The sequence below is a fragment of the Stylophora pistillata genome, chromosome 5 (assembly GCF_964205215.1).
Source record: "Stylophora pistillata chromosome 5, jaStyPist1.2, whole genome shotgun sequence".
NCBI classification, from domain to species: Eukaryota; Metazoa; Cnidaria; class Anthozoa; order Scleractinia; family Pocilloporidae; genus Stylophora; species Stylophora pistillata.
In genome coordinates, this window is record NC_142523.1 from 7,585,754 (window position 1) to 7,600,423 (window position 14,670).

A 14,670-nucleotide genomic window follows, 5' to 3' on the forward strand; every position below is an offset into this window, starting at 1 on the left:
AGAGAAACAAATCGCAGTCCTCAAGTGGTTAATTAGGTGAACTTTTGTTCACTAACTTATCTGCAGTATTTAACCGCATCTTCTTCTTTTTTCTGCAGGAGTTCCGTTCCCTCCAGTGGGCCTGAAAGTAAATGAGAAAACGTGCATCGATCGGACAACAGTACTCGAATGGATTACCATCCCCTCCGATGATGCTCCCATTTTGCACTTCCTGGTTGAACAAGAATCGAACCATGAACCGGATGTGTTTTATCTCCTGTACAATGAGACAAACCCCAATGCAATATCCGTCTTGCTTAACCTTACCGGCTGGTCGACTCTGCGCTTCCGCATGAGAGCTGTAAACAGTTTTGGCCCAAGTCGTCCTAGTTTATCCACAGAGCCTGGAATTTGTAGAACATCTCAGTCAGGTGTGTTTGTGTTTCTGTGTGCGAACACAGCGGTCAAACGCAATGCTTGCGCGAGGGGATCAATTTTGGGTGCCCATGCGCCAATTTCCTGCATTTCATAGGAACCAACTCTGTCTCGCAAAATAAGCGAAAGAAATTGAAACGTCCTTAGAAATCCGTAAAAGGAAACAAAACTAGGGAGAAGGAAAACTCGAGATTTTTCGAACACAAAGCTTATTCGTGACTTCTGCCTGCATTCCTTACAGCTCCAGAGAGATTCCCAGAGAACTTGCGTGGAGTACCAAAGGGGGCCAATCAACTTGCTATTGCTTGGACGGTAAGTACCTTTTGATTTGCCGAAGCTCACCACGTGACTTAAAAATAATCCTGGATTGCTTTGGCATTGCTTTACTTTGCTCTGTGATTGGTCCAGGAAACTCCCGCCACTTTCTCAACCAATCAAATGCAAACCCAAAACCAGTCACGACTTGGTCGCCCGCGTTTTCCCGCGCTCTCGGCCATGTGATCATCTTTAATTTGAATTCTCATTGGCTCTTGGACGTATTTTCCTTTCTTCTGACTGGCTGCTGTGATAATTTTGGTTTTAGTTTGACGACATTGGATCGAAAAACGCTCTGTAGAATTTGGACCATTTTCATTTGAATTGATTGAAGAATTTTTTTTAATTTGACAGAAATTGCCAAAGGCGTACTGGAACGGACCCGGATTTCACTATTTCTTGGAGTACAAAAAAGTCGTAGAACCGGCGAATGAAGATTTTCCTGATAAATGGGAAGATACCAGAATCCTTGCTGAAGGGTCCTCCTTTAAAATCGACAATCCTGGGCACTATGAGCTTTGGGAGTTTAGGATTCGCGCCGGGAACAATTTGGGCCCAGGACCCTTTAGTGCCATCGAACGATCCCGTTCTGGCCAAGAACCACCTGAAGGCCAACCGAAAGATGTGAAGGTGGGGAAAATACAAGCGCGCAATGTGGAGCTTTTATGGCAGCCTGTTGATGCCCCGGCTAGAGGAAGTGTCGATGGATATAGGGTAAGGGACCTAACTCTTTCACTCCCAAGATCTCATTAGCAATTCTCCTTACTGTCTGCCACACAATTCTTATGGTGTTAGTATGGAGAATTTGGAGCTGGATCAGTTGATAGTCCGTTAGACAGTTAATCACCTGATTTTTTCTTTATTCTCATAGTTTTTCTGCTGGATATTGTATTGATATTGTAAGGAGAAATTATCTCTTGGTCACTCATGGGAGTCAGGGGCTAACTTACTCTTAGCATGGTCCAGGTGTCTTTTAGTTTGTTAAACGAAGCGCGTTAGTACACTGAGCGATTGAAGCGGAGAAGTAAAAAAAGGGAGAGAGCTCTGGGTCGGTCGACTCGTATATGAGTTTTTTGCGCCGTTCACTATTTCGCCCCGTTTTCCTAACTGAAAGCCGGGGACGAGCTACTTAACAAACTGTAAACTAACATTTCTATATGTGACCGTCGGAACGAGCGCGGTGATGTGGATAGAGTAAAACAAATTTAAACAATTTAAATACAGATTCATAGACACATAGATTTACTGTATTGTTTAAACGTAACTTGGTAATGTCGACTTCCAAACCCCAACCTCGATTGTGAAGAAAATCGAGAATCGAAGATTAAGTTGCGAGCTTCAATTTTCTTGGCTGAGAAAAAGTTAATTGTACTTTGTATCTTGATTTGATGATGTTTCAAACAGCTAACAGCTCCAAACGTTTGTAAACTCTACTTAAGCCTCGATAATCGTATTTCCGTGGAGAAAGTAACTAGGATCGTGTTTTGAGTCTCGAAACGTCAAGTCGAGTCAAGTCGAGTCGAGTCGAGCTCCTCTGATAATCTCTGAAGGTTTCTTATCTTTTCTTGTGTGCAAAAATTGTAGATTTTTTACTGGTGCACAATCCTTTCGGCGAAAACAAGGAGAAGAAGACGATCCATTCCAAGCTGTGCGAACTATACCGATGTAAAGGGGCGAACTACCTCTTCAACGGCAGTTTTAGACCTGAAACCTTACACCTCTTGCACAGTAGCAATAAAGGCTTTCAACAGCGGAGGGAAAGGCCCAGCAAGTTATGAAACACATTTTGACACACTGCAGGATGGTATGTTTAAACAATCTTGCAGTAGCTTAATTTGTTTACATTGCATCTGCGCGACTGCACAGTTAACATATATCTGAGTGGTACTGTTGGAATTTGGAATGAGGAAACAGAACAAGGGAATTTATTTAATTTTAGGTACCGTAAGATCATCGAATGAAAAGGTGAAGTCAAATAATACTGAAGTCAACTAATGCAAATGGAATGCAGCGGTTTTACAAATGAGGGTTCTTGGAAGGCCTAGAGAGGCATTGAAATTGCTTCCTTTGTTCCCCGCTTCCAATCGCATTTGAGCAGGTATTCAATCCGTGCCTTCATTGTAAGCGTTAGAATGTCGGCCTGCTCGCGGGATAGGTGCACCCCTTTTGCTTTGTTTTTACTGCACCCACTTCTAATACTAAAAACTCACTATTTCTTTTACTTATGTTGCAACTTGGCGTGTGTTTAATTTTTAGTTCCTGGACCTCCGTCAGATGTGAAAGTGTACCCATTTGCGTTGTACATCCTGGTCACGTGGAAACCGCCTGTAGAACCCAATGGAATCATTAAAAATTACCAAGCGGGATCTGCTAAATTCAAGGGTTCAGAGCCTAAAGACACTCCAGTAGAGATGACCGAGCTAGAAACGTTGAAGAGGAGGTACCTTATTGGCAAGGAAGTAAAGCAAGAAGAGCTGACAAACTATGTTGTAGAAATACAAGCCAAGACCGAACCGGGTTACGGTGCAAGTGTGAGAATACCCACTAAAACAGTCAAAGTCTCTGGTAAGTCACGACAAATTTGGAAAATTATTTCGATGACAGTCAACACTCTCGTAAGCGGACACCCTCAGGAATTGGAAAAAGTGTCCGTTACTAGAACTGACCGTCTACAAGAATTATTTCCATAAGCGGACACCAAAGAAAAAGAGGTGGATATCCGCTTACGGAAGAGTATATGTCTGACTCTTTTTAATGTCAAAGGAACGGAGAGCTTGCTTTCTCGCGGGCAAGTGGAGGTTTGACAAAACCGATCCTCTCTGTTGTGTTGCTCTCTCATAAGGTTGATTTGAAAATTCAAGACAAATTTTATTGCCTAGTGTTCATTATTATCCATGGGGTGTACGCTCACGAGAAGAGAGCTTAAATAAATGAAAAATCCGATTTTAAATTTCACAAATGACTGCATCCGTTCACAAGAGAGTGTCCGCCTGTGTAAATACAGAATTCGATTGAGAGGCATTTAAATTGTCCGTAAGTAAAACTGTCCGCTTACGTGTCCATGAGCGGAGTAATGACTGCACTTGCACGGTGATGAACACACTTATCTTATTTATATTTTTCATCCACAGCACCTGCCAAGCCCAAAGCTATCACAGTTGAACCAACAGCAATTGACAAAGTCAGGGTTATTTACAACTTTGGTATTGGTGGAGGATACACTCATGAATTCCTTGTTCAGTACCGACAGAAATGTAAGTTGCACCCATGCATTAGTATGTATCTTCTTCACAGTTTACCTTATACAAATTTTTTAGGATTCTGACTGGGGGAATTTGCTTAACTGTCGAGGGGCCAACGCTCGAAACGTCAGCTTCGAAGACTATACACGGTGGCCAATTTACATTATGAACTAAATTGTCTTTTTACACCTCTACCATCGCATCACATAGAAAGGTACTTCCATTTTACATGAATAATAGACTGATTTCTTCATGTTGTTGTTGTTGTTATTAGTGGAAAATGAGGAGTTTGTTAACTCATCGTGGGTCAACTACTTGAATGATGAATTTGATCTGGAGATTGGTGGTCTGGAGTCTGCCTTATACCAGTTTAGAATCATCGCAAGAAACGATCAGGGAGAAAGTCCACCGAGTGAAATCACTGAAGCCAGACCCATGCCGGGAATTTTGGGTAAGTAATAGTAATCAATAGTAATCAAAGTTTAATGTCTTAACGTGGGGCATGGTTACCCATAGTGCCCGAGCCAGAGGCTCATGTATGAAACGCAAGACAACAACCCACTCATCCCACCCCAGGGGAGGGCATCCATCACACAGTATTCTCGTGCGTGGGAAATTAACGTCTCTTACCCCTAACTCTGCCGGAGACGGGACCTCCATTTATTCGTCCCTATCCGAGAAGAATAGGATATCTAAACCATTTCTTGATGTTATAGAAAGGCAGCATATTCTTCTCAATTATTTTAAGACCTGGAGTGTTGGTCCGGCCGGGGCTTGAACCCTCGACCTCCCGCACATCAGTCCAGCGCTCTATCCATTGAGCTAACCGGGAGGCGGTTACGTGCTACAAGTACTTTGTGTTTATGTACAAGAGGTCGGGTTCGAGACTTGGGTACCAGCGAACTGTCAGAGAAATCTAACAAAATGGCGGGTGGGAGGGGTTCACTTGCGATTGACTGACATCTCATGCAGGGGGAGTAGAATTGCTCGTAGTTGCTTCGTGCTACCGAAGGTGGGATATGTTCCGGTTGTTTGCGCCTCTGAGCTCGAGTGTTGACCTTAACACTGTTATGATAGGAACATTCTGAGAGGTTTGGGACGGAGAATACGGTTTCTCTACTCGAACTGTTACAACATGACAGTTCCTCTTCCCATGAAATTTATCGACCGACATCCTCTGTTCCTCTAAAGGATCCTATCATCCCCTCATCCCCCTTCCCTCACCCCCTTCTCTCACCCCCCGTTCCATCACCCTTCCCTCATCCCCCGTTCCCTCACCCCCCGTTCCCTCACCCCCTTCCCTCACCCCTCTTCCCTCACCCCCCTTCCCTCACCCCGTTCCCTCATCCCCCTTCCCTCATCCCCCTTCCCTCATCCCCCTTCCCTCATCCTCCTTCCCTCATCCCCCTTCCCTCACCCCCCCGCCTTAGAAGAAGGAAACAACAGGAAGTTGTGAATGATTTGGTCTTAACTTGTTATCTCTTTATCACTACAGCTGGCCAAAGAACATATACTCCGATACTCCAGAGTGCTTGGTTTATTGCCTTGTTGGTTCTTAATGCTATACTGCTCCTTGTGCTGCTCACACTTGTGCTATACACCCGACATCGTAGATCAAAATACCCAGGTAAGACAATAACAGAAATTGAAATGAGGGGAGTTTGAAATCATGTTTTATCGAAGGCGAAAATACTTTTATCCGTTTTCGTTGATGTTAAAAGTAGACAACTTCGGAAACGAATTCAGCTGTGCTTTACCTAATACTCACGTGAAGCCTTAAGTTGTCTTTTTCGTATCTCTCTTTAGTTGGTAAACGAGGGAAGAAAAGAGCAGCTCAACTCATAGAGCAGGAATCATTCGATGAAGAAGAAGGCCCCCCTTTCAACCACCAAGGGTAAGTATTTGCATGTGCTTGTGCATTTGAGAGAATTGAACTCAATTACTAAAGACTAACTTTGACAGAAAAAAACATTGCGTTAAATTTCACCGTGTTTCTGCGATTGGAAGCGTAAGCTGCTTTGTACAAAGTTTAATTTTGGCCAATTTAAGAGTCTAGATCCTAATCCTGGTTTGTGCAGCGGACACATGTACAACGAATCTAAATATAGAGGCAAGACCAATACAACGTAGATAAGTTTTAAGACGGAGCACTATATTTCGGCTGGCCAAACCAGCCTTCTTCAGGTCCCCCACTGAAGGAGGCTGGTTTGGCCAGCCGAAATATAGTGCTCCGTCTTAAAACTTATCCACGTTGTATTGGTCTTGCCTCTATATTCATATTCGTTATTTTGGGCCGATTAGATCACTCCTGATCCAACGTACAAGAGTAGGATTATCGTCCACGGTTGCTTGCTGAACATTTCACAAGTACAACACATGCGCTTACCTGTTCAATGCTCTTGTTTCCTTATAAGTTATAGTGTTGACTTTAACCGCCGGGTTTTTTCCCACCCCTACCCCCTTCAACCATTCATATAGTTTTAAGGGAAAGAGAAGGACGTGGAGAGTAGATTTTCTTGTCCAAGAATACCTTACAAGGTTTAAAACTCGGGTTAAAACGGCAACCTCTAGGCCAGCAGGTTTTCGATTAGACTAGACTTACATAGGGCACCAGATAGTTGAATTCGTACTTCTGTACAGGTTAATGAATGAGGTCTTGTGTCTTTTTAGGGAGGAAAAACCCCCACCTTATCAAAGTCAGAGCTCATTGGATAATCGAGATAGTTACCGTGACAGCCTGGACGACTACGGCGAGGGACCACAGTTCAAAGAAGATGGGTCATTTATAGAGGAGTATGGTGACGAAAAGAAACAACCCCCGGACGAGAAAGATCAGTCCGCATTTGCGACCTTCGTTTGAGGACATCGCCACGGCGTACCAGTGTTGTTGGGTGATCGAAAAGAAAAACTGTGTGCAGTTTATCAATTCTGATCACGCGAAAGTCAGTGCTAGCGTAGTATACAAACAAACCACTTTGTTAAAAGGATTAATTGCAGCTCGTTCTTAATCGTAAGTGATTGATCTGGTACAAGAGGTTCACCTCTTCCTCAGGTAACGTAAACGCGCCATCCCATTCATCGTCGATTCTTGGCCTTTTTTTTTTTTGTTTTTGCACAAGACACTTTTTTGTCTTGCGTGATGTTAGACGACGTAACCCTTTAAACCCAAAAGTGACCAGGTGACCAGCATCTTATCTTTCCTTGAAGTAATACCGCTGAATCATTCATTACGAGCACGAAAGTCAAGGAAATAATTGCCAATCTGAGATTCTTTGATTGTTACACATATTCTCCTTGTCAGCACCCCTGGAAATGTATGGAGAATATAGATACTGATGTCAGGGCGTAAAGGGTTAAACGTCTCTGGCATGAAAACAGTCAGCCACTTAAAAAATATTCGGCAGCCAGTGACTTTAAACTTATTAATTCTTTTTATGTTGTAAATTGATTCGAGTCTCTTAAACAAATTGTTGACAAATCAGTGCAGTTGTAAAAACCTCAAGTTAACTCCGGAGAGCTCTCTCAGTTAAGAAACTGTTTGGCAATTAAAACACAGAGGAGAATTGTTTCTTCTAAGAGAAGTCTAGCTGTGTAAAGTTTTTGTTTAATTTGTTTTCACGCGTTTCAAAACGAGTGGCAGATAAAGGTCATATTTATTCTAAATATTGAAAGTGGTGGAAGTGTAAATTATAGCTGGAATTTGTAGTTAGTTGCTCTATATAATTCTCTGTGCATTGTAAAATTTTAAAGAAGTTGGTTTGATCTTGGGCTGTAAATTTTTCTCACGACCTAAGGTGAAGTCGAAGTTTCAATTGTTTCCGTGATGCATTTAAGAGGCTTGTTTTACTAGGGTGACAGTATGTATTTTTTCTTTTAAACTCTTTCGCTGTTTACATATTTGCGATCTGATTAAAAATAGTTTGGGAAAGTTTCCCGATGTAGTCAACCCCTTCACCCCTTCTCCCAACTTCACGATGTGCCGGTCAAGGATAAAAAAAAAGCCCCACCCTTCCGTTATCGGAAAGATGCTGCTACTTTAAGGCGCCCCTACTTTGATTATCTAATAGCTGATGTAAATGTTCTTTTAAAGGAGTGTAGTTGTTGTTTTGTAGAAATAAAATTTTTTGAGCCTGCAACTTGTTCGCCCTTGTATTACTGAGAAGCTTTTGGTGTATCAGTGTTATGAACTGCAGTTATCCACGGTGGGACTTGTCTGCAGCATTTTATAAACAGATCTGATTTGCAACTCTCCCTTCGTATTCTAACACATTTCCTTTAAACCAGCAAAGAGAATTTCAGCTTTCCGCTGCTGAGGTAGTCACTTATCGTCACCCAAGGTAAAGTATTAGTATTAGTATTAGTATTAGTAAGGTAAAGTATTAGTAAAATATTTTAATTATAGGAAGTTACTTTTTTGTCACGTTGGGAAATACAGAAACATATTAGACGGGATATCTTCTAATTGATCTTATTGACTAAGCGTTGAGGTATTTTTTTATTTATGGAAAATCAACCAAACAAGTCTGTTCATTTATTAAATTAAATAAAGCTCTAATAGCAGATACACTTGCGACTAACTTAGCGGGTCACCATATAAGGCAAAAAAAAAAAAAAAATTCCTTCTAACCTCCAAAAATTGGAAAATCTAAATCTAAGTGCTTATAATTGGAAATAGGGAATTACTGGTTAGTTAGCATGACTTTGGGCATAATGCCAGAACATTGCGCATAGCGTCGGCATGAGTACATTGCCTAAAAATTCAACAACAACGACACTCGTGTGAAAGTGTAGTATCATCGAATGTCTAAGCTCAGTGAGTTCTGTGAAGACCTTGGCATTACAATCTCGCACGATCTCTTGTGGACTCCACACGTTGTTGAGGTTGTCAATACGACCAATAAAGTTCTCGGTCTAGTCAAGCGAACAAACGGTCCTGTAAACAAGGAAAATCTTTTCCACATTGTACAAGACTCCTGTGAGACCAATCCTTGAGTATGCTTCTCCAGTATGGTGCCCTTACCTAGTTAAAAATATTGTTCTCTTGGAGAAAGTTCAGAGAAGAGCCTCTCGATTGGCTTTAGGTCAGCGAAGGGGTGAGATGTCATATGAAGATTGTTGTGAAATGTTACATTGGTCGAAGTTGACTGATATAAGACAATAGTTTTCCTTAGTAGAATGCTATAAACTTGTATTCGCGCTGAATGGCCTCCATTTTTGTGATTTTTTTGAGTTTACTTCAAAACGTACTAGATCCAACCCCAATTAGAAACTGCAGGGGAAATTGGCAAACTGTAATTGTACTCTTTTTTGGTTAAAATCATTCGTGAATGGAATGACCTGCCCGCCAATGTCGTTGAGATAGGTAACTTAAGACGTTTCAAAACAGCTCTTAATTATACATGCGTATTTCTTAGGTCTTTATCCATCTTAGATTTTATTATAAGCATACATTTTAACTGGCCTGTTCCAAGTTGGCTTGTTAGCTCAATTGGTAGAGCGCTGCACTAGTATCGCAGAGGTCAGTGGTTCGAATCCCGTACAGGCCTGACTTTTTTCAGGTCTGATTTTCGCTATTGCATAAATAGCGCTCTCTACTGCGAGGTTTCGTGCATCATACGTATCTAATACCGCATTGAGCTAACCGCCTCCCGGTTAGCTCAATGGATAGAGTGTTGGACTGTAGTGCGGGAGGTCGAGGGTTCGAGCCCCGGCCGGACCAACACTCAAGGTCTTAAAATAATTGAGAAGAATTTGCTACCTTTCTATAACATCGAGAAATGGCTAGATATTCTAGTCTTCTCGGATAGGGACGAATAAAATGGAGGTCCCATCTCCTGCAGGGTTGGGGCAGGAGACGTTAATTTCCCACACACGAGATTAGTGTGTGATGGATGTCCTCCCCTGGGGTGGGATGGGTGGGTTAGGACAGCAGGTCCACTTCAGCTAGTACAGCTGCCAAATTAATCAACCTGCTTAAACAAATAAATGAACTTCAACAACGACAACAGTTCAAAATATCTGAACTTCATATATACATTGTATCTGATTTATCATCACGGGTTTATTACGTATCAACTTAACGGCCTGTTCCCAGTTGGCTTGTTAGCTCAATTGGTAGAGCGCTGCACTAGTATCGCAGAGGTCAGTGGTTCGAATCCCGTACAGGCCTGATTTTTTTCAGGTCTGATTTTCGCTATTGCATAAATAGCGCTCTCTACTGCGAGGATCGTGCATCATACGTAGATGGTTAGTCTGTTTTAGACGTAGACATCGACCTATTTGGGGCGAGAAGGGATGTCGAATGCCACATTGCAATTCTTGTTCTTTGTAAGTGCAGTCGTAAGTGTGGCACCTGATGGTGATTAAGATTAGACGCAGCTGGGGCGGTAGGTGCCGAGCATTCTGACTGTACAGCATAACTGCACAACAACTGAAACCAGCGGTCAAACGTTGGGCATGTGCGAGTGGATCAATCTGGCCAGCCGCGCACAAGTTCCCCGCGCAAAATTTTCAACGAAAACATCAAGAATCAATCGCTGTTGCCAAATAAGTACAAGAAAATTTGTAGAAACCTGCAAAAGTAATTAAAAGAAGGGAAAAGAAAAACTGGAGACTATTCAAACGTAAAGCTTATTCAAATGCTTTTTCCTACTGTTTTAAGCTTAGATATCAATACACCTCTGCGCTTCTAAAACACAGTGACTTACTCGCTTGTGTAGTTGATTGTAACCTTTGGAAAATGTCTGCGACGAAGTCACAGAAAGCGACAGAAGGGCTAGACAGTCAAAACAAAGGAAAAATTTAAACGACCCTCTTGGGTTTATTGTGCTACAAACACAGCTGGCTCTCTTTCTCGATTCTCAAAATAATCAAATCATACTTGATTCTTATTAGAGCGAAATCTTTTTGCTTCACATTAAATCCTTCATCACTAACCCAAAGGTAAAATCTAACTCGAAGTCGTTTACCGTCGTTTCTTTCAATTTTGGCTAATTTTCTCGGCTGAAATGATTATACATACTCAATAGAATATACAATTTCAACTGATACCGTTTATCTGAAGAAGAATACCTTCTCTACCCTCGAAAAAAACCCGTTCAAAACATCAGAAACAAATTTGGCGGACGGTGTTTATTTACCCCGAAGATGACCTAGTGTCGAAAACGTTTGGGTTTTACTTTTCAAATAAATTTTTGCTTTGTAAATGGCTCATTTTTAAACCTGTGATAAGATTGAGAGGTTTTAAAATAATTATTCTTTGAGTTTCTGTCGGTTTGTTCTCAAGGTCATATCTTGTTCAGAGTATCCGGCGCGAATTGTGTAATATCGCTGGGATGAATGGTCTGAATTCAAAAGGGTAATTTACCTTCTTAAGGCACATCACACTACATTTCCTCTTTCTCAGGAACAATAGAAAGACTCGGTCGAAGCGCAACCTCAGTCGCCTTCCAAACACTGAGAGCAAGTTTCAGGATGAATTCCGTGATGTAACTGCGCATTTCCGATGTATAAATCATAACGTTTGTGACACGGAGTTTTGCTCACCTTTTATTACAGAACCAGAACCTTTTACAAATTATGAAAATAGAAAATAAACACAAGGTTTTGCTACAAAACACATGCCCTGCTAGGCCAGGAAACAGGAGACAAAGAGGCTACACTGAATCCGTTAACAGACTAAACAAATCTTGCAACGCAAAGCCTTGTGAAATCATGAAGACTGAACACAAATTCAAATTAAATCGAAGTAGGATCCGAATGAACCTAAATAAATCGAGCGACAAAATAACAAAATACGCTTACCCTGGCGGCTGGACGCCTAAAGGACACTAAGACAAAGATACAAAAATGCATAAACTAACAGAAATACAAGCCGACTTAAAATAATAAAACGAAAGAAAACGATAGAAGCGAGCGTTATAAAGTGAAAACTGCTACTAGTTTGTGGCACAAGTGCACGGTCACTAAGGAACCAGAACGCACAAAATGATCCTTAAAAAGCCAGAAATCGAGTAAAAAAACGAAGGATACACAAGGAAAATAAGGCTAACTAAAGGGTTGCTCAAAGATCAGAAAAAACGATGGCAAAACTTACTGCTCTTTAGAACGAATAAAATCGGAAATAGACGACAAATTCCGCAAAACCAACACGTCATGCTCTTGTTTTGTTTTTATGCGCACGTCCGGGCACACTCGACCCCAGAGTCGCACGTGAGCGTAAGGAACGCTCATCACATGCTTCCCTGCTGAGGTTGGAGTCGTCGACAACCTTAGAAACGGCAACGTAAATTAAATCAACTGATACAATAGGAACAGTAACAATAGGCGTCTATACATGAGGGTTCTTAGCTAACAACTGCATTATAAGCAGATTAGACTGTGCTACAGAGCTCAGTATTTGTGGGTCCATCACGATTGATGTCATGCCTTCTCTCATTACGGGCCTCGATAAGTGGTGGGGGTTGGAATGCTGACCAGCTCCTGCTCGAGTGTATCTCCTTACTGGTGGACTGTTCTTAGCATCATCAGTGGCCAGCATCACCTCCGCTCCCTCGTGTCCACTGGTGCTGGTCTGCAGAGCATCAGGCTCCTTGGGGTCAGCAACAGCATCAGCTGCTAATTCAGCTGTAATTTGGGGCTCCTGGTCTGATTTAGCACTGTTCTTCCCAGGGGTCTCTGACCGACTCTGTCCTTAATCACCACTTAACACCTGTTGCACCTTAGAACTATTAGAGATATCTTCAGAGACACTGTTCTGTTCCGGTAGCACCACAAGTTCGAAATCGTCATCTTCCTCCCCGTCATCTGACCCTCCTTTGCTCCCTGTCTCTTCAACTCCACTACCTGTCCCTGCTTCCAACAGTACGTCACTGCTATAAACATCCTCTTCGCCTCTGTCCTTGTTTACAGCTGGGGAGTTTTCCAATCCTATGTCATCAACGAGTTGTGTCGCATGCAATATGTCATTCCTGTGGACGGTTTTTCTGGACTCTTCCTCACCTGGCAATGTCACAAGTGGTAACACAACATACGTGTTTCTTGTGTCGAGTCGTCTGATGACTTTATGCGGAGTTGCATCCCACACGTCCTGCATCTTGTTGCGCCCTTTGACACGATTCCTAAGGTACACCGTGACACCAACAGGTAGACTTGTATCAATCGCTTTGAGGTTACTTCTAGCTTGGCGTCGCAGAGTCTCCTTTTCTGTTTTCACTGAGGCCAGCCTAAAAGCCTTCTCTAGACGTTCCTGGTGCTCGGTGATCCCTTCTGAACATTCACCCTCGACCTGACTCACTGATCCCAGCATCTGGTCCACAGGGAGTGTCGGTTTCCTGCCAAAGAACAAGTAGTAGGGCGAGTAACCAGTGGTTGAATGAGGAGTACAATTGTAGGCAAATACAAGTTCAGGAAGAAATTCGGGCCACCTGCGTTTCCTCTCAGGACTCAGTGTGCGTAAGCGATCGTGCATAGTTCTGTTAAAGCGCTCGCATTGTCCATTACCCTCAGGATGATAAGGAGAGGTGCGGCTTTTGGTGATGTCATAGATCTTGCACAGTTCCTGAATCACTTTGCCCTCAAAATTCTGCCCCTGATCACTGTGGATCCTCCTGGGTACCCCAAACCTCACAATCCATTCTTTTATCAGTGCCCGTGCCACAGTTGTCGCCCTCTGATCCCTTGTTGGAATAGCCTGGGTGAACTTCGTGAAAACATTGGTAAGGACCAAAACGTTCTCTATGCCACTGCTACGTTTCTCCAACACCGTGAAATCAATGGCTAAAATCTCCATTGATTAAAGGCTGATAGTTTCTAAAGAAACTGTTTGGGGCTGCGTCGGTGGGGGTAACGAAATAATTTGAATTTATCAACAAAGTAGAAATGGTAAATTGGCCACCGTTACCATTATAAAAGCTGACGTTTCGAACGTTTCGTTTTCATCTTTCAAACCGGCAGTCTAAATCCCACAGGTATCAACGAACGCTTTTCATTCCACTAATTTATTCGTGTTTTTCTCGTTGCCATGTTCCCACCAATCACGTAGCTCCTTTTTCTGCCTTTAAAAGCACACACAACCCACAATTCCTCTATTCGCTCCGACGAAGGGCTAACGCTCGAAATGTCAGCTTTTATAATCGTAACGGTGGCCAATTTACCATTTCAACTTTGTTGATATATTCAAATTATTTCGTTGCCCCCACCGACGCAGCCCCAAACAGTTTCTTTAGAAACTATCAGCCTTTATTAACATGTAATAATCACAGTATAATAACCTAAGCGAGGGGACACTTGTTCGGGTCTCAAACACATCTACTGAGAACTGAATCTCACCCCAATAATAAAAGGACCATTGAGAACAGTTACGGGGTAAATTTTAGAATCGCGCGATTGGGTTCTTTTTGTCTATTGCTTGCTTTTTCTTAGTTACATGACGTTATCCATTTACTCCACTGGCTGTATGTCTTTTTAAATCTTATCTCTTACGTATATTTTGTGTTTTTTTGTTGTTGTTGTTGTTCAATTACCCTCTTGTCCTAATTAACTTAAAATAACCAAAACAGAAACTCCTAAACCCCGTAAAATGCCAAAATTGCTGATTAAAATTTACTTATCTAAATAAAATATTATCGATTAGGCGATCTGTTCAGCCATTACAGCCCTAGGTATTAAAAACAAGCAAACGAAGTAACCGATCAGAATT

The 14,670-nt window shown here is 42.1% G+C and overlaps 1 protein-coding gene across 2 annotated transcripts in view; it reads left to right on the top strand.

The window, feature by feature from the left end:
* Nucleotides 1-8,107, top strand: part of LOC111319026 (fibronectin type III domain-containing protein-like) — a 95,663-nt gene extending 87,556 nt beyond the window's left edge. For both annotated transcript variants that reach the window (XM_088759789.1, XM_088759790.1), the window contains 10 exons: nucleotides 99-410; nucleotides 656-726; nucleotides 1,084-1,443; nucleotides 2,314-2,533; nucleotides 2,986-3,294; nucleotides 3,861-3,983; nucleotides 4,246-4,422; nucleotides 5,467-5,598; nucleotides 5,778-5,865; nucleotides 6,642-8,107. In XM_088759789.1, coding sequence (XP_088615915.1) covers nucleotides 99-410; nucleotides 656-726; nucleotides 1,084-1,443; nucleotides 2,314-2,533; nucleotides 2,986-3,294; nucleotides 3,861-3,983; nucleotides 4,246-4,422; nucleotides 5,467-5,598; nucleotides 5,778-5,865; nucleotides 6,642-6,831 — 1,982 coding nt within the window. In that variant the 3' untranslated portion in view covers nucleotides 6,832-8,107. The remainder of the gene's footprint in view (nucleotides 1-98; nucleotides 411-655; nucleotides 727-1,083; nucleotides 1,444-2,313; nucleotides 2,534-2,985; nucleotides 3,295-3,860; nucleotides 3,984-4,245; nucleotides 4,423-5,466; nucleotides 5,599-5,777; nucleotides 5,866-6,641) is intronic.
* The last annotated feature ends 6,563 nt before the right edge of the window (nucleotides 8,108-14,670 follow it).